General features: G+C 48.1%; 1 protein-coding gene across 2 annotated transcripts in view; it reads right to left on the bottom strand.

Annotated features, from left to right (window-relative positions):
• The window catches only part of MREG (melanoregulin), a 55,513-nt gene that overhangs the window by 32,221 nt on the left and 3,878 nt on the right, over positions 1–19,414 (bottom strand). Inside the window, exons 1-2 of one of the 2 annotated variants that reach the window (XM_040641019.1) lie at positions 7,702–8,107; positions 6,940–7,099 (exon numbers count right to left, since the gene is read on the bottom strand). In XM_040641019.1, the coding sequence (XP_040496953.1) occupies positions 6,940–7,032 (93 nt within the window). In that variant the 5' untranslated portion in view covers positions 7,033–7,099; positions 7,702–8,107. Of the gene's footprint in view, positions 1–6,939; positions 7,100–7,701; positions 8,108–19,414 lie in introns of those variants that run through there. The other variant, XM_040641013.1, reaches the window with a different exon arrangement.

Raw genomic sequence — 19,414 nt, 5'->3', positions numbered from 1 at the left:
GCAAAGAATATATACAGAATAGAAAAAGGGGCGGGTGGGCAAAGAATATATACAGAATAGAAAAAGGGGCGGGTGGGCAAAGAATATATACAGAATAGAAAAAGAATATATATATAGAATAGAAAAAGAAAAGAATATATATAGAACAGAAAACAACATCACAGACAGAATGTCTTCTGGTGTGGTCCAATGGGTTTTCAAACCAGGAATGGTGCGTGGGCTGTTACAAGTCCCAAAGCAACAGTGTCTGGAGGGTGTTACAGGCACTGGCCAACACAGATGTTGATACCAAACACACACCAAAGTCACTGTGTGATTCAGCTGGTACAGGGTGTGTGATGTCAACAAACACACAGACGGGAGCGGCTACTTGAGGCAAGAAGTCGGCATCCATTTGGTAAGTTGATCTTTCATCAAAAGGATTCCACTGAGGCTTTTTCCAAGCTCACTAGAGAGAAGGGAGCCGTGTTTGCACACTGGCTTCTGGGTCACGCAGACTGAGCTGGGATCCCAGCTTCCCACTCATTCCCTCCAGCATCCTGCACAGAGCACTCAGAGTCTCTAATCGTAAAGTGTCAGAATGCCTCCTTCCCGGGGCTGCTGTGAGGATCCAGTCTTTGCCTGCAGAGCGTGCTGCTTGGCACACAGAGTAATACTCAATTTATTGCCTAGAAAACAGAGGGTAAGAGCCACTTGATTCCCAGATCCTAATAAACATTTTTACTCTCTCACCCACTAACCCAAATACTCACTAGCAAAATAAGATAAAGAATGGCTGCCTTCAACAATCCACACGCTCTGGGGTCCCAAAGAAAAAGGTGTTTGGGGGAATCCAGCGTTATCTAGAGAATTGCTTTCGTTTTCTACCACTCCGCTCTCCAGGCTTGGCATAAAGCTCGCAGTGCTATCTCCAACAGTAACCCACGTTCAGCCACTTACAGAGCAGCTGGCTGGCCCTGCCAGAGCACGTCTCAGCCCACGTGTGGAGACCCACCGAGACCGTCATGCAGAGCCCAGTGGCCTATCCCGGGCTCTGCGTGTGTCACAGTGACGTGGCTGGTACCCAACCCTCCCTCTCGCTTCCTCACATCCTCCCACCAGATACTCCACTCGACTCCTGTGTTCTCTTTCCTTTCAGGACCAGGGCTCTGCCAGGCTACGTGTGTAATCCAGACACTGCCAACAACCCCTGGGAAGGTCTGTGGCTATATTAGACATTTTATACGAACTGTTTACAATCCCTGGCAACACTCTCCCAGCAGAATCCTGACACACAGGAAGAGCCAACAAATTATAAACCGAGAACATTTTATGTTTTTGCCTCTATGGTTTTAAAAACTAATACCATTTCGCGGCTGCCCAGAATTCCACAGAGTGTGGTTTTAATGCGATCACTCCAGCCACCCAAGCATCTGATGTCCACACAGACCCTCCTGGTGTAGAAATACCGCCTTGCTCAGTGACGGGGAGGCAGGCGCTGGTCATGAGAACTACAGACATTTTTGAACATGTAAAGACTAAAGAGCTTTAAAAATAGGCGTAGAATTTCTATCACTGATCCCACTAAATAAACGTTACCAATTTTGAACCAAAAAAAGTGCTTAAAAGTGTTGAGGAGAACGATTCGACTTTTAGCATTTATTTTCATGAACATGTGAAAGTCTCTTTTAGCAGAGTGAAAGTGTTGACTGTTACTGAACCGTCAGAAAGGACATCAAATCACCTACGTCAGGGAACACTAAACAAAGCAGAGACGGGATGCAAGGGCACAAGATAAAACAGAAGCCCGGGACAGGAGCCTTGACTGGCTGCGATCCCCACGGAAAACCATCAGCCGGGAACGGTGTGCTATATGGGACCACCAAGAACACTTCCTAAACCTCGGTCACGATCCTCAGCCTCGAACACAGCTCTCATCCCTGGCATCAAGTCACAGAAGTAGGCTTTGGGCGGACTTGGCTCACTCATTTTGAAATCTACATCAAACTGCAGACCATACCTATTCCTTTCTCACGATCTCAATCATGGCGCTCATGACATAGGATGTCTCTGGATTCATGAAGCCAAGATTCAGATCTCGGCTGCACGTTTTCAGCTGTATGGCCTTGGACAAGTTGCTTCCGAAAGAAATAACAATGGTTAACAGCTCACTGCGTTGTGGTGAAGAGGACATAGTTAATACATGCAACGTGGTTAACAGTGCCTGGCACCATTTTCATTAGTAGGGATATCTTGGAGGACGAGATCACTCAGTATGATTAAAATTAGGTATACTCATAAATAATTAAGAGGTGTTGGTATCTCATAAACCATGGCAAGCTCCCTAGAACGGAGTGGATTATGTGAAGTACAATTCGTTCAGTGGGCGTGAACGTAACGGTGCTGATACAGGGGCATGATTTTGACATTGTTCACCATTTCCCAAACATAAAGTATTTTATGGCATCATTCAAAGGCAAGAGCAGTAAGTTTTCCACTGCTTGGAGATCGGCAGATGCATTATTTCTTCTACTGAAAGTCTGCTTTGAAGCTTTTGCAAATGAAAGTCCATTCTACTGGATTTCAATAGTGTCGCATTTTACGTCTTCTGTCACCGCAAGTAACTTTAAGTTCCGGCTTTGCTTCATTATTTACTCTGCATATACTGCTTTTCTGATTTTTTTTTTTCATTTTGGGGAAACAGTGCAAATTTAGCCTTAACTATTCGCAGTGTTTCCTGTACTAGGACATTGGAGGTAGTACACACACTGTTTTGAAAGTATTTTTCATTTTTCAGGGAATCCCAGATATGGACATTTCCAGCATGCTACTGACTCAAGGAAAACCATATGCCCAGTTTTTCCTAATAACCTGCCTGAGCTTCTAAATTGTATCACATAAGAATATCTAGGGTTCCTTGTACCTCAGTAGGTAGAATTTGTTTTTCTTTCAAAACTAAAATCCTCTGTTTTATTAACATTTGTACCAGTTTCATCCTTTGTGAAAAAGAAAATGAGCAACAGTAATAAACAAGGAACTCCTTCAAACTTAAAACACAACCCGACTGGCTTCCCAACCCCACTTTCTTAATCAATGGTGGGTTCATTTTTCACTCATACCAGACAACATAACAATAATAACACATAGTAGTCATCCTTGTAAATGTTCCCTATATATTTGCAACCCATAAATATATTTTGTTTAGGTGACACATTTTCTTTTTTTTTTTTTTAAGATTTTATTTATTTATTTGACAGAGAGAGAGACAGCCAGCGAGAGAGGGAACACAAGCAGGGGGAGTGGGAGAGGAAGAAGCAGGCTCATAGCAGAGGAGCCTGATGTGGGGCTCGATCCCATAACGCTGGGATCACGCCGAGTTGAAGGCAGACGCCTAACCGCTGTGCCACCCAGGCGCCCCGGTGACACATTTTCTAATGTGAGCTATCATTTAAAAATCTGGACATTTGGGGCAACTGGGTGGCTCAGTCTGTTAAGCATCTGCCTTCGGCTCAGGTCATGATCCAGGGTCCTGAGATGGAGCCCAGTATTGGGCTCCCTGATCAGCGGGGAGTCTGCTTCTTCCTCTCTCGCTCCCCTTGCTTGTGCTCTTTCTCTCTCCCTAATAATAAAATCTTTAAAAAAATAAAAAAATAAAAACAAAAACAAAAATCTAGACATTCTATATGTAAGTTTGGATTTCCAACTTCCCTTAAAAATCAGAAGTTCTGTGGGGTGCATGGGTGGCTCTGTCCGTTAAGCATCCAACTCTTGGTTTCGGCTCAGGTCATGATATCAGGATAGTGAGATCGAGCCCCTCGTCAGGCTCCACACTCAGCGTGGAGTCTGCTTGAAGTGTCTCTCCCTCTGCCCCTCCCCTCCCTCTCTCTCTCAATGTCTAAAATAAAAAAATCTTTAAAAAAAAATCAAAAGTTCTGGCATTTCCAGATCCATGTTCTCGGCATGGCAAACAGCTGTCTAGAGCTCAGCAGCTGCTCCCCTTGAGCACAGAATAAGCTTCCAGTGCTCCCCAGTTCCACAGCCTCAGGGCTCTTTCCTAGGTTCCTCCAAGAAGGAGGCGCTGTGGCAAGTCCAGCATTTCAATGCACTTTGACCCAGCAATTCTACTCCAGAAAACTCTATCCAAGGTCATGCAAGTATATATGGCTATCCACTGCAGCACTGCCTCAAAAAACCTGAACCAACGTAAACGTTAATAGGGACTGGCTGAATAAAGGATGGCAAATCCAGGTAAGAGAATACTGGCGACCCCTCCCCCAAAGCCATGAGGTAAAACCAGAGCATGAATGGATCCTGAAATGGATCTAGGTCTCAAATAAATCATTAAGTAGAAAAAATCAAGGTGAGGAGCAGTATGTAATACGGAGAAAATGAAGGGATATATTAATATATGCTTTTATATGTGTTTCAAATTTTTGGAAGAAAATATAAGAAAATTGTTATCCAGGTGTACATATTCTATATTTGCAGATAATATATATAGTAATACGTACACTTATGATACAATTGCATATAAAATGTGTCTCTATTTTATGCAATATACATACTGTGTGTGTGTGTGTATATTTTACACTTGAAAAAAAGGAAGCACCATGAGCAGAGATATTTCGAATCACTTCATGTGTGATTACCATCACATCTTCGTATTGTTTATTTGATGGCCTGTCCCCGTTAGAGCTCCTCTAGAGGCAAGCTTGTCCATTTCTGAGGCAAGGAGAAGGAAAAGCCTCCCGCACGGCCCTTCACACAGTTCTCAAGAGCAGCGCAGAAATGATGCAAGAGGCCACTTGGGAAGCTGTGCTTATCCAAGGGCTCTGTAGCTCGTGGCCTCCTGCCCTGGCTTTTCCAACAGTAAAGACAGTTGAAGACGGTCCTCCAGAGACAGCTGCCAGCCTCAGCTCCAAACACCCCTTCCGGTCCCTTGCCCCTTTACTTGGGGCCCTGGAGAGAGGGGGGTGCGCCATGTATGACAGCCCTCTTGCTGTTAACAGCTTTGGGCATGGTGGGGTCAGAGCAGGTCTACTCTCACTGTGGCAGAAAGAACCCCTCACTGGTCAGCCCGATTCAGTAGGGTGGGGGTGGCTCTTCTCATGAAGGGAAAGCAAGGTCACACGTTCCTGTCCATGTGCTCCGGAAGAGCAGCCAGGGCAGCAGGACTTGGCTGGAGCAGCTCGGTGATATGCTTTCGGTGTTACTAGCAGAGGACAGAATTGTGCCGGGGACACGGGAAGCCAGTAGCCAGAGCAAAACATAGCTGGCCACTTGTAGGATGCTGTGCCCCTGAGTTAAACCTTGTGACAGGTGTCTAGCAGGGGCTGTCCTCCTCAGCACTGCACACTCAAGGAAGGACTCTCACCCATAGCCCCTTCAGACTCTCCAGTCCACCCCTACCCCACGCCTGAAGGACCAGAGGCAACTGTCAGCCCTGCCCCCACCCCGTGATCCCCACCTCCACACTTGCTTCTAACCCCCCAAAGATATCTAAGCCTCAGAGAATAAAAGGACACATGTCTCTTCTAAAAGTTTTCACTTCCTGATCATGCATGTTTTTTGGGGAAAAAATAGTGAGCAATTAACTAGCAAAAATAAAGAAACCCAGATAAGGAACAGATGACTCCCCTCCATGGCCACCTGCCCCCAACAACACACATATATCCTCTGTGGTACTTCTCTTCAGAGCCAGAGCCTGGGATTTTCAATGTCCCTGTTCCTCTCAATTATTAAAAGATACAAGTAAAACATGAAGTCTATATTTAATATGGGTATTTACTCAGTAACTAATGGGGGTGCCTGGGTGGCTCAGTCAGTTAAGCATCTGCCTTTGGCTCAGGTCATGATCCCAGGATCCTGGGATCAAGCCCCGCATCGGGCTCCCTGCTCAGCGGGGAGCCTGCTTCTCCCTCTCCCTCTGCCCCTCTCCCTGCTTGTGCTCCTTCTCACTCTATCAGATAAATAAATAAAACCTTTTTTTAAAAAAGACCTAACTGATGAACACAGAACTTAGAAAACTCTGTATTATTTGGAAAATGATACCCATCATACTATATTATATTGTATTATATAGAGAGCTATAATGAGAAAATGAAACATGATCTCTCCTGTTGTTCTCTCTTAACTTATATAGTTCTCTCCTTTTCAATATTCCAGCATTCCCATACCAATAACATGGAGATAAGAGTTCATTAAGAGTGTTTCAGCCCCTGTCATTATCCATTTGTCAAAAACCCTAACAATGTATACTACAAAGAGTGAACCCTGACCTAAACTCTGGACTTTAGTTACATGTATCAATACTATCTGTAACAAATGTACCCCCACCAATGCAAGATGTTATTAATTGGGGAAACTATGGACCCTGGAGGTAGTGGCTGTACTTTATGCTCTATTTCTCTATAAATCTTAAACTGCTCTGAAAAATTAATAATTTTAAAGATTGCTACTACTGAAAGAAAAGATTGATTTCATGCCTCATCACAAAAAGTATGATATGCTGCTGTCTAATCAGCATAATTTAAGAAGCTATCAACAGAAAAAATAAATAAAACTAATTCAGGCCCCGCTAATTCACGATTCGTGATAATGCAAAATACCCGTCCACTTCAGTCTGAATCTTCTAACTGTGGCTTGCTAAGCCACCGGAAAACTTACAGAAGCACAGTTAAGTCATAGAAGGTGATCAACTGTCTTCGGCAGGACTGCCTTGCTGTTTCTGTAATCCTTGCATCATCGAGGTCATAACTGGAAGTCAGTCTTATCTGTGTATCCAGCAGGTTGACCAAGACCAGCTATAATTAGCAACCACAGGCTGCTAAAATACCTGCTCCCATGCCGAACATCTCACCTTTCCTTTTCTTTATGCCAAGCTGGCCTTCTCGGTCACTGCTATTTCTGACAGTCCATTATCATCCGCACACAGCAAGATCTCGACGGGGGCCTGCTTACCTCTGAATCTTTGGCCTGCTGATTTCGAACGACTATCAAATTGTACAGGATTCTGTCGTCATCTGCCTCTGTGTGGGACACATCGTGGGGCATGCTCCACAAATTCTTTTCATCATCTCTCGCCAGAGTTGCTCCAAATGAAGAATATGGATTGCTATCACTATGGTGTTTAAAAAAAGGGGTATAAGCGTTTGGTAATATATGTGATATATATAATGTATACATCATATGCATGTAACATATAATACAAATAAAATGTTATATACTGTACAATATACAATGCAATATATAAATATATATTTCTAATAACAAGATCTGAATTGTCTCTAATAATTAAGCATAGCACAATAGAACAATTTTTTAAAAATCACTTTAACAATGGCAGAGAATAGGGGCGCCTGGGTGGCACAGCGGTTAAGCGTCTGCCTTCGGCTCAGGGCGTGATCCCGGCGTTATGGGATCGAGCCCCACGTCGGGCTCCTCCACTATGAGCCTGCTTCTTCCTCTCCCACTCCCCCTGCTTGTGTTCCCTCTCTCGCTGGCTGTCTCTATCTCTGTCAAATAAATAAATAAAATCTTAAAAAAAAAAAAAAAAACAATGGCAGAGAATAGATGTAACCAAACGCCTGGGAAGAGGGGATTTTACTACGTTCACCGTGCTGTTTAGCAGTGCACATCCCAGCAGTGAAAACCAAAAAAAGAAATCCATTGGGGGGGGGGATAAAATTCTTGTGTGATTAAAAGAAGAAATTGACAACTGACCCGAAGAGCTGAACTTTTCACGGGCTCTGAGTTCAAGGAAGCACAGTAAATTAAGAACACAATGGCAAGGAATGTCTATCAAATTCCTAAAAGAAAGTAAAGAAACACCTATGCATATCCAAATACTTTCAGTAGACAATGTGGACTGTTGAGTAAGAAGTTCAGTAACCCCTCTTGTGTGTTTGTTCTGAGATTTAATCTCTACACGGTGGCATCCATGCTTGGGCTTCTGCGGGAGGTGAGCCACAAAGCCCCATACTTAGGACGTGCTTGGACCTGGCCCTGGTGAGCTTCTGTGGGACTGCACAGGTAGGGTCATGCCAGGGCTATTCCCTTCATCTAATTATATGTATGAAGCCCTGACTCCATGTTAATCACAGGGCTCCGTAAAACTGTGAACAAAACAGACACGATCCCCATCCTTGGACCTCACTAGAGCCTAAGGAGGGAAATACCATTATGAATGACCAGGTGACTATAGAGTGAAAAACTGGGATACCTGCTATAGAGGAGGAGTTCAGGGAGCCTTGAGAGCCGGCACGGGAAAGCATCAGGTAGGCATCATAAAGAAGGGGTGCTTGGGCTTCAAGTTGAAAGACAAGAACAGAGTTCCAGGCACAGCCTGTCTCCAGGAGGAGAGGCCAGGGGAAAGGTATTTCTGGCAGAGGGAACAGCAGGAGCAGGGCACGGAGGACTGAGGTGCCCACAGGGCTGGGGAATTCCAAGCCTCCCTGTATGGCTACACCACACAGTGCACGCGCAGAGGGAAACAGAAGGATGGAAGAAGAAAAGGTCATTCGGGGTCAGACTGATGACAGTGCTGGAGTTCGGGCTTTATTCTGTGAACTGTGAAAAGTTAAGGGGATTTTGAGCCTTGTCAGGTCTGGGTTTCAGAAACAACTCAGAGGGAAGAAGGAACCAGAACATGGCCTAGGAGGCCATCCCAAGATAGCAGGTGCTGTGTCCATGACCTGATCTTTGTGGTCCTCTGTCAGAGGCCTGGGGGGCGGCTGGGGGGGAGGAGTGCAGCCGGAGATGGATAGGGCTCCCCTGGCAGACAGAGACTGAAGCCCACACACCAGCCACAACCACAAGGGCTGCTCAATTTAAATCTCATTTGTTAGAGTTACAACGAAGGTTTCTTTGGGGCACAGGGAAGGTGGAGTTCTGCTAATAAATACATATGTCATTCTAAACATGTGAAATACTGGTTGGGGCGAGCACGAGCAAGGGTATGGCTGCGGAAACAGGGCGGGAATGGACATGGGAGGACACACTCCAGCATCCTGAGATGCTGGAGCCCAGAGGCCGGCAGCCAAGAGGTGTGAGCAGAGTCCTAGCTGACGCGGGAGAGGGATACCTTTAACTGGCACAGCACGGAGGAGGCCAGGCCTGACCTTGAGCCTAAGGGACATTCACAGGGAGGTCAGGATCTGGGCCTGGGAACAAGGATGGGGCCGGCCATCTAGACTAGGGAGAAATGCACTTGCATTTCCATCACCTGGAAGCCATAGCAACGGAGGACCGGCCTGGGCCTAGGGAGCAAGGCAAGGCCTTGGGGACTAGCTAGACTTAAACAGCAGGGGAGGCAGGGCGAGTGGAGAGAACAAGTGAGTGCCAAGGAAGACAGAAGGTGGGGCCAAGAGGAATTCCAAAGGGCAGGCAGACACTGGAAAGGTGTCCGTCATGTGAAAGGCGCTGCCTCCGACGGCTTTCTGCCTGAGTAGCTTGCACAGCCATTGGTAAAACACACTGCATGACACAGTGCTTCGCCCGCAGGCTCCCACCTGCCATCCCTCCTGTGACAGGGCCATCTGAGGTCAGAAGGGTAGCTAACACTATCCCCCTTTGCAGACAGGGACCAGATTTTGGCGTTGCTTAACCGTCTGTCAAGGACTGACGGCCAGCGGACAGTCCTCCCAGCAAGAGGAGGCTCTGAGCAGCCACGTGTCACAGACCGGACAGGGATACACCCGCAGATGGGGCAGCTCAGATAACAGCCACACGTGTGCAGCCCTCCCCGCACAAACCGCAAACTCCCCAGGGCAGCTCCTCAGGGCATCGAGACCCCAGAGGCACATGGGAGCCGCCACGTGGGCTCCCGATAGCACCCTGCATTTCCCTCCGGGGCCGCAAAACCCTAGTACTTTCCTGAAATCGCTCTCTTACTTGTCCCCGACTCTGTTCCATTTGTGTAAGTCTCGACTCTGCACAGGCTGGAAAGTTCCTGCACGCAGGGGCTGGATTCTGCACTTTCTGACATCCCACATCGCCTGGCAGGGTCCGGCACAGACGAGGTGCTTTAAAAGTACGTGTCGAATGTAGCAAAGTGAGCTGTTAAAGGAAATCTCAGCCATAACTCACTGTTGCCACGTTTTTAAAACGTCCCCAAAGCAGGAGGTTGAGAAATGAACCAGTATCCACATACACAATCAGTGATCAACAACATCTGATCGTGAACAACCTAGCCCACCTGCTGCTAGCCGTCCACGATTTCTTTGCATGTTTTGAGAAGATTACGACAGGTGCCTCCCTGGCTAGTCCCCCTGCCTCTCAAAACCAATCTCTCTCTCTCTCTCTCTCCCTCTTTATCTGTCTGTCTGTCTCTCATCCCAACACACACACACACACACACACACACACACACTCACAGGAGCATGCCTGACCCCAGCCAGTGTGAACCACAACCTCTCCCGCTTCGTCTGCAAACACAAACGCAGCCCTACAGAGAGGTTAACACCGGGCCTGCTCAGAAGGGCTCATGCCTCCAGACAGGTGGGGCCTCCAGAGTTCTCTCCACGTCTAGCGCTGCCCTAATTAGAAGCCGTGTTGCCCTGGTGTCCCACGAGCCTCGGACTGCCTAGTCACGGACACCCAGGGGGACGGTGTAAAACAGGCAAGAGAATCGAGAGCTTCTGCCTCTGGGCGAGCAAGAACTCTGACCCGTGCTGTTTGCCTGGGGCTCCTGCCGTCCTCCTGAGTGTGGAATGTGGCCTGCGCATCTGGTCAGCCCAATACTGGTCCAGACAAAAGTGAAGGAGGGTTCTCTTCAGCTCTGCTCCGGCATGCAGTCCCTGTTCTTTTTATCCTTCACCACCCCCCTAGTCCAAGCAACAATTCACTTTATTTTAAAATTGAAACCCTTAAGGTGGAGAGACCAGAGAAAAAGAAAAGAAAAGAAAAGCCTAAAGCAAACGACTGGAGAAGAAGCTCGGGAAACTCTGTCAAGGACTCTGGGGCTTCTGTAAAGAAAATTCAGTGCAAAGGCCCTGAGGTCTAAGCCCAAGAAGCCCAGGGAGGACAGAAGGCAGGGACAGAGGGGGTGTTGAATCAGGAGCTTCACTTTCTCTCCCTCCCCCATATAATGATTTCAAAAAGGTTCTAAAGAAAGTGAGAGCAGCTGTTTTGCCCCTGGCCACCATCTGCTGATGATGAATATTTTATTAGCCTCGGGCATTTGAGAGAAAGCTCTGAAGTTACATTACAGGCAGAAGCAGCTTTCATTCCCAAAAGGTAGGATGATTCCACCCCTAGTCCCACCTGGGGGCACAAGACCCAAGTCACTCGGCGTCTTGTCTTGCAATCCATCTGCAGCTCCCGAGAGACTCAAGCTCTGGGAACACGGGACTCCCTGCCTGGGGACTGCGGGTGCGAAGTGCCGGCAGCCACTAAGGCTGCTTACCAAGAGTTTCCAGAGCTTCCCATGCGTCCTCCCTACCAGCAAGATTTTGGAAGGCCCCACAGAATACCGCGCACACAGGCTGGCTGCTGAGGCCAGCAGCTGCAGTGACCCCACAGCTCTCCCCACAGGCAGGCCATGTGTCAGAGATCGCTGGCGCAAGACTGAAGCCCTAAAGACAGCGAAAGATAAAAATCCCCAGTAGGGGCGCCTGGGTGGCGCGGTTGGTTGAGAGTCTGACTCTTGGTTTCGGCTCAGGTCATGATCACAGGGTTGTGAGATCCAGCCCCATGTCCGGCTCTGTGCTCAGCAGGGAGTCTGCTTGAGATTGTCTCTCCCTCTGCCCTACCCTAGCCTGCACGCTCTTGCTCTCTGGCTCTCGGATAAATAAGTAAATCTTTTTTTTTTTTTTAATCTCCAATAAACAGGAACCATATGTCTCAAAAAGCAGACCCCGAAGGCTCTTTGGAGGCACCCCCTAAGGACACCTCTATTGATTTCCACCAAGAACTGGTCTCCTGTTGAGCCTCTGGCTTCCAGACCTTTCCCTCCTCTTGCTAAGTAAGCTCCCCAGTGATGGAGCAGCTGGATCCGAGATCCTCCCCCTCTCCTTCTTTCCCCCTCCATCCTTCCTCTATGTTTCTTTCCCTTTCTCTCTCTCTCTGGCCCTCCCTTCCTACATTCCCCCTCCCTTTTTCCTTCCTTCCTTCCTTCCCTCCCGCCAGATACTCTGGTTTTTTTCTCAAACCTTGCTAACCCGCTACTTAACCCCCAGTCTAAACACGGTTCCACTGATGCCAGAATTTTTCTCAGCATTTCACCCCGAGGTCCACGACGTCCTCCAATGCTGCAGGCATGACCCGCCTCAATATGAAGGAAGAAAAGCCCCCCCCCCCGGGGGGCCCCCTTTCTGGCCCTGCTGCCCGCTGTGCCCCTGCCCTCTCTGCTTTCTGTCCCCGGGGCTGAACGAGAGCCCCGCGCCATCGCGTCTCGCGCATGTGTCCAGCACTTTCTGGCTTGCAGATGGCCCTGACAAGAACCCTGGGAAGCAGGCAGGGGGCTCAGAAGGGTGAGACCCGGTCCTTGGTCTGTCCTCTGCTCGCACTCACCCCCACTCACGGCTTCAAATACCACCTACACGAGGCACATTCCTGAGTCTACACCTGTGTCCCCAGACTCCTACACGTCCTGCTTCTTCCCGTTTCTGTGGCTGTGTGATGGCAGCTCGAGCTCCCCACCCAGCACCCGGTCCTCCCCTCCAACCTCCCCTCCGGCAGCCTCCACTCAGGTCATGGGAACTCCATCCTTCCAACGGCTCAGGCCAAAATGCCGATGCCACTCTGGGCTCGTTCATGCCCTACCTCCAAGCCATCAGAAAGTCTTATTGGCTCTACATTCAGAAACTATCCACCCTCCCCCCGCCATCCTGTGCCAGGGATGAAAGGAGTCTGCACTAGCCTGTCCCAGCACAGAGTCCAGGGTCCGATGAGCCGGGGGGGTCGGTCTCGCAGCTGGCGTAAGAATCGCTCCACTCATTGTTTCCACCTACTTCTGGCTACCGTTGCCTCCCACCAATTCCATCCCTCACACAACAGCCCAAGTGATCCCCTAACTATGTAAATCAGACCATGTCCCCCTCCCTCAAAACCCTGCAATGCCTCCCATTTGACCTAGACTATAAGCCAGTCATACAGTATTCTGTTAGGCCCCATAGGACAGCCCAGCCACTCTGGCCTCTTTGCTGTTCCCTGAACCCCCCAGTCACACCGGCTGATCCTTCTGCCTAGAATGATTTCCCCCAGATTTCCCCCAAATGCCTCACTCCCTCCGATCCTTCAAATCTCTGTCTAAACATCAGCTCCTCGATGAGGCCCGCCCTGACCAATCTACTTAAAATGGCAAGCGTGCTTCCCTGGCCATGCTCTGCCTTTTCTTTTTCCTACACACATATTTATCTTCCGATTCACTTATTATGTTTGCTGCTTCCTCCCCCCACTAGAATATGAGGGGGAGAGGATCACTACCTGCTTGGCTTGGCGGCATATCACAAGTGCTTACAACAGATCCCGGCACGTAGGAGATGCACCATAAATATTTGCTGAGTGGTGAACTGCTGTTTCCCAAGTTCACAGGGCTCTGAATGGTAGAAATGAGGCTGGAATCCCTGTCTCCAGCCTCACAGACAAACTCTTCACCTTTTTTAGCTATTTAAGTTAATGAAGGTGGGGCTCACAGTCTCGAGGAAGGAAGCAGGCAATAAGTACATACGTTTATGTCAGGCGATGTTCAGGGCTTGGAAGGAATACCTGGTGAATAAGAGACAGAGGGAGGGGGTGGGGACACTGTTTTAAAAGGGGTTGTCAGGGAAGCACTTTCTGATAAAATGACTTTGAGCAGAGACCTGGATAAAGTGAGGGAGTTACCCATACCGGTAAGTGGAGAAAGAACATTCTAAGCAGGTAGAGCAGGAAGTGCAAAGGCCCTGAGGCAGGAGCATGTTTGGTGTATCTGAGGACCCGAGGGAGACCCATATGGCTGAAGGCTGAACAATTTCACTTTATGCGCTGACTTTAAAATCTAAACCTGGTGTAATAGCGCTTAAGTGGAAACCACCCAAAAGTCCACCAACAGCCGAATGAGTGAACAAAATGGATACCCTACGGAGCACTGAGAATCACGAGTTAGTTAAGCTATGCACAGCAAGGGGGACGGGTCTCACACAGCTTGATGTCATTTAGGTACAGCTTAAAGGTAGACAAAACTAAATACGTTTTCAAGGTGCACACATAGATGGTAAAGCTTTAAAGAAAAGCCAGGAAATGACTATCACAAAAATCTAGATACAATCAAGGGCGGGGGGTACAGGGCTAGTTACAGTTATCTCTTGCCCCGGATGGTGGTTACAAGAATATTCACTTTATAGTTGTTGTTTCTACCGTACAAAAGGTGGTCCTTTAAACACACATTGTGTCACCAAAATTATTCCCTTAAAAAGGCCCAAAAGAACAGAGTGCACAGTATACAAAAGGCACAAAACAAATATGTAGTAACCAGACTACAAAGGACTTTGATCGCTAAAAAAAATGAACTTATTTTACCCAGCACTGAAGCCGAATTTACGTTTTAAACAAAGGTGTAGTGATAAGATCACTTCAAGGTATCTAGAAAATAAAAAGTTCCAGGAAACCTTGATCACAGGATGCATAAGAGAAATTTCATCTTCTCAGGAATTTCCCATGTCACTAAGACTGACTCACGCAATTCACGAAAGGGGAAGAGGGACGCTGGAGGTCGCCTGGGAAGAAAACCTTTAAAAGTCATCCCTCTATGCTGTGAGTGGCTGACTTCTTGCAAAAGCATTCTCCTCCTACTCATTGGACCTGAGGCCCCATTCAGGGAACTGTGCCCTTGACCCACGCCTCTCTCTCCTCTGTCTTCCATGAAGGTAGAAGTCCAGGCTTTGCCATAGATTCTTCGCGCCGGAGCCGATTCCTGCAGCAGGACTCCTTGGTGCCTCTGCGGGCGCTTCCTGTGAATCACCGTCTGGCCCCGGGCTCCGGGCTTTGCACCTGCAGGTTGGTTCTGCAGGAAGTTGGGGCGAGCGGCGCTGGCGCGGGGAGCCCTGCAGCACACGACGGGAAAGAGTCAGGCCATCTGGGCCCGGCTCGGAGAGATCTCACTGATTGCAACACTTCAGCCAGCGTTTTGTTTTTTTTTTTTTTTAAGTCCTTCTGAGGGCAGAAGACAATTTATTCGGCTCGGAGGTCATGTGAGTCCACACTGTGAAATGAACAACTCCACGCGTGTGAAGGGTTATGGTTCCTCTCGAGCTGGTGCTGACGGCCTCCCAAGTGTCTTAAACCCACTGCCCTTCTTTCCCACGGGCACCTGCTTTCCCACAGGCAGCCCGAACACAGCAAAACGGGCCCAAGGGCTCCCGACCCCAGGTTATAACAAATCGGGGCAAGTCTCGTACTGCAAACACAATTTCTAGCACACGCCACGTTAGCAGCTGGTTACACGTCTCCCTGCGTACGAGGCAGCCTCTGCTCTTTCTACGGTGATGCAGCATAACAGGATTTGAATCCCAGCTCAGCCAAGTACGCCTCTGAGCAAGCTCTTGTGCCTCAGTTTCTTCAACCGTCAAGTGGGGACGGGAGACACAGTTACGGCTGAGCTTCATCACCCCCATATTTGCACGTTCACCCACCTACTAAAATCTCTCCGTCGTCCCAAAGCCATACGGGTGGTGCTTTTGTAGCACTCAAGGGGCACGTCCCCAGCCGAGCTCCAACAAGACAGTGTCCTGCTTTCTTGCTTCCGCTCTCCTAGTGTAGACAAGTGTCCTTCTTGTGGTGTATTTAGTGTCGCATTTTTTGGCATTTTTGTGCTTTTTATTGGTGATTCCGCTGATTAGAATGGCCCCCAAGCATAGTGCTGAAGTCCTCAAACACGTGGGTTAGATAAGCTTCCTTCAGGCATCAAAGTTCAATGTTAATGAATCAACAAAATATACACAATAAGATGTCTTTAAGCAGAAACACACACAAAACCAGAGGCAAATGGAGCAGTTGACCAATCGGCTTGCAGGACCCCAACCCTGGAGGTTCCCCTGGAGCAATGGCTCAGGATCCTTTCATTCAGCATTTTCAGGGACTACAGACCACAGCTACTGAGAATAACACGAATCGCGTGCGCCTCCCAGGGTTACGGCGAAGATTTAAGTCCTAGACATAAAGACAGTGCCTAATACATGGGTGGCTCTGAGCACAAACTCTAAGAGGTCAGGAGAGCTGAGCAGGGAAGGCTCCCGTCCCCAGCTCCATGCTCACGCATCTGGAGCAGAAGACACACACCCAGTGTTCCTTTATGGTCCAGAAAATTCCATTCTGTTGCCCACACTCACAGGCCCTGTTCAATTCCTTCTCAGAATGGCAGGAAACAACCCTCAAGAGTAAACTGAGACTTTGTTTTTCCCTGCTGGGAACTCCAGGCACTGCAGAAAAAACAGACACCGTCCCCTGTGCACTGCCCGCAGATACATACGTGCGTGAATTCTGCTCTCGGGGTGCTGTGGAGGAGAGCTGGGAGCTAAAGCGATGTGGACACTCAACTCGTGGTTCACGGAGGTGGCTTAAGAGAGAGCCACGAATAACGACTCAGCCACGGTTGTAATTCTCTCCCTTTTTTCTGTGGCTTTTCAACAAGTGGACAGTTGTGGTGCTTATCAGTTATCGACAGCCAATGAAAATCAGAGATTAGAGTGAGTAAAAATTAGAGCGTAAGACTTGTACTCCCTGAAACACTTCAAAGGGGCCCTTGTGAAATTGGCTTTAGTGTGTGGCATTTGCACGGCACTCCCTTCAGGTCGCATCGTAGGCTCTTCCAGATCTCTGAGTCTGTCCGTATGGGATTCACATGGCAGTGGACTCCAGTGCCGGAGGACTGGGACATCGCTCTGCTCAAAGGCTCACTGCAACTGTACTTCCAGAATCACGTCATTTCAAGGGCCACCACTCGTGCTCGGGGGTGGGGGGGATTTTTATATGGCAAAGCATGCTTTTACCATGGATGGAAGAAGGCCATGCTAGAAAAGTGAAATAAAAACCAATGCTCTGAGCTCAAACATTTCCCCAAAAGTACCCTGTAGTGTATTGAAGAGTGTCCCCCTCAAAAGATCTGTCCAAGTCCCAATCCCCAGTTCCTGTGAATGTGACTTTACTCTGAAATAGGGGCTTTGCAGCTGTGATTACGTTAAGGATCTTGAGATAAGATCAAGATGGATTTACGAGGGGCCCTAAATCCAGTGACTGGTGTCCTTACAAGAGCAAAGAGAGGGGTACTTGAGACAGAGGAGGACAGGCACACGGAAGGAAACAGAGGCAAAGACTAGAAGTGGGCGGCCAGAAGCCAAGGACACCAGGAGCCGCCAGAGGCTGGCACCTGCAAGAAGCAATTCTCCCTAGAGCCCTTCTAGCTTCCAGAGCTGTGAACGCACACATTTCTGTAGGCTTAAGCTACCAGATCCATAGCACTTTGTTCTGCCAGCCCTAGGAAACTAATGATACATACCCCATATGATTCTTTTCATTAGTAATATGAAACCTTGAGCCAAAAAGTCATTCACTATTTTATAGACAAATGACCAACAACCTAGCTGTCCCAAAACAATCCAAACCAATCCTTTTGTCCTCAGTACACATTGGTTCATTGTGGTTTTGATCACTATTCACTTTAGGAATACAGACGGGGAAGGGAAGAATGGCAGGTAGAACCTCGAACCTTCCAAGATGATTGAAAAGATGAGTCTTATATGACTCTGTCCTAAAATCGGAGTGAAGGGGATAAACGGTGAGACTGAAAAAAACCTCTGGCTTTCTTTGGGCCTGAAGCCTGGTGTGAAGGTCAGGTCTTATGTTCTTTCTCCAGACCTGTTCTCAAGCTTGCTGGCATTAGAGATGATTGCTCACCTGTTCACTGGTGAAACAGCCCTGGGCAGCTAAGGAGTGGGACAAGTGGTTGTGCTTTGTATGCCCGGGGCCTTCAGGTTCCTTCCCTGTGCCACAGAGGGTCTCACTGGCCCTGGAGTCCAAGTCAAAGGATTTCAGGACACACAAGCCCACAGGAGGAAGACGACTTGCATCAAGCCTAGAACAGCTTTGCAAGATCATGCATCAAAGTCTGTTCTCCCAGGGCGCCTGGGTGGCTCAGTCGGTTGAGCGTCCAACTCTTGATTTCGGCTCAGGTCATCACCCCAGGGTGGTGAGATCGAGCCCCATGTCAGGCTCTGCAGTCAGCAAGGAGTCTGCTTGAGGATTCTCTCCCTCCCTCTCCTTCTGCCCCTCCCCTGCTCTCATACTCTCTCTCTCTAAAGCAAATAAATAAATCTTAAAAAAAATGTCTGATCTCCCCCTTTTGCAGAAGAAGAAACTAAAGTTTGAGGAAGGTAAGAGAGGTCCCCCAAATCCCACAGCTAAGTTAATAGCTGAAACTAGGACTCGGGTCTCCTAACTCCCACTGGGCTCAGTTCACGGGGCCTGGTTGCTTCCTCTTCTGGGTAACAAAGAACTATACCCATGAAGGCCAGGGAAGAAGGGAAGGAGAAACGGGCCAAAACAGACAGGAGCGAAGGCTACTGATATCCACCAGCTTCTTGTGCATACGTATTATAAGTTACTTTTGGAATATATTTGGTAGTTTTCTGAATTTTTTACAGTGCAAGGCATGGACTTGGAAATCTAACAGACATGGATTCAAATTGTGGCTCTCCGACTTACCAATTGTGACTCTGATCTCATTTCAACTCTCTAAGCCTTGGGTTCCTCCTTTATAAAATGGAGGTAAATAACACCTATTTCGTGCAGCCCTAGGGGTGACTAATGACAGAAGGTATGCAAAGAAACCCCACTCACGCAGTAACCTACACCAGGACGCACCATTTCTATAAAGGTAAGAATGAAGGTGGATGCAGTCATGAGAGATAAGTGGGAGTCTTCAATTCTATCACTTTTCTTAAGGTAGATGCTGGGTGTACGTGTGTGTTGGCTCTATTAGTCTTCATAACATTTTGTTTTAAATGCGTTTTTTAAAAATTTATACATGGAAATTAACAAAGGAACAGCTATGACTGTAATCGTTACCAATCAAAAAGCAGTTATTCAGTTCTTACTCTACGTTGAGCACTGTGCGGGCCACGGCGAGGGATAGCCAGGTGAGCCGGATTTAGCACGCCCCCCACTTCGATCTAGACTAGAACCTCCAGTCAAGCTGGGGTTGCAGCACCCAGCTTAGAACTGTCATAACCAGAAGTGACCCGACGGGGTAAGAGAAAGGAAAGAGACACCATAACTGTTTGGGGAGACTTTCTAAGTCTTCCTCACAAAGCTGGCAGCTGAAATGGGCCTGAAGAATGGAGCAGAAGCTTAAGAAGTGGAAAAAACAGAAAGAGGTCTAGCTAACAAATATGGCATCGGCAAAGACACCAGCGGGGAGACCAGCGACTGGACCGATCACAGGCAGAAACCAGAGAACGCA

This window comes from Ursus maritimus, unplaced genomic scaffold (genome assembly GCF_017311325.1).
Source record: "Ursus maritimus isolate PB19 unplaced genomic scaffold, ASM1731132v1 scaffold_1, whole genome shotgun sequence".
Classification (NCBI taxonomy): Eukaryota; Metazoa; Chordata; class Mammalia; order Carnivora; family Ursidae; genus Ursus; species Ursus maritimus.
This window is presented reverse-complemented; position numbering and strand designations above follow the sequence as displayed.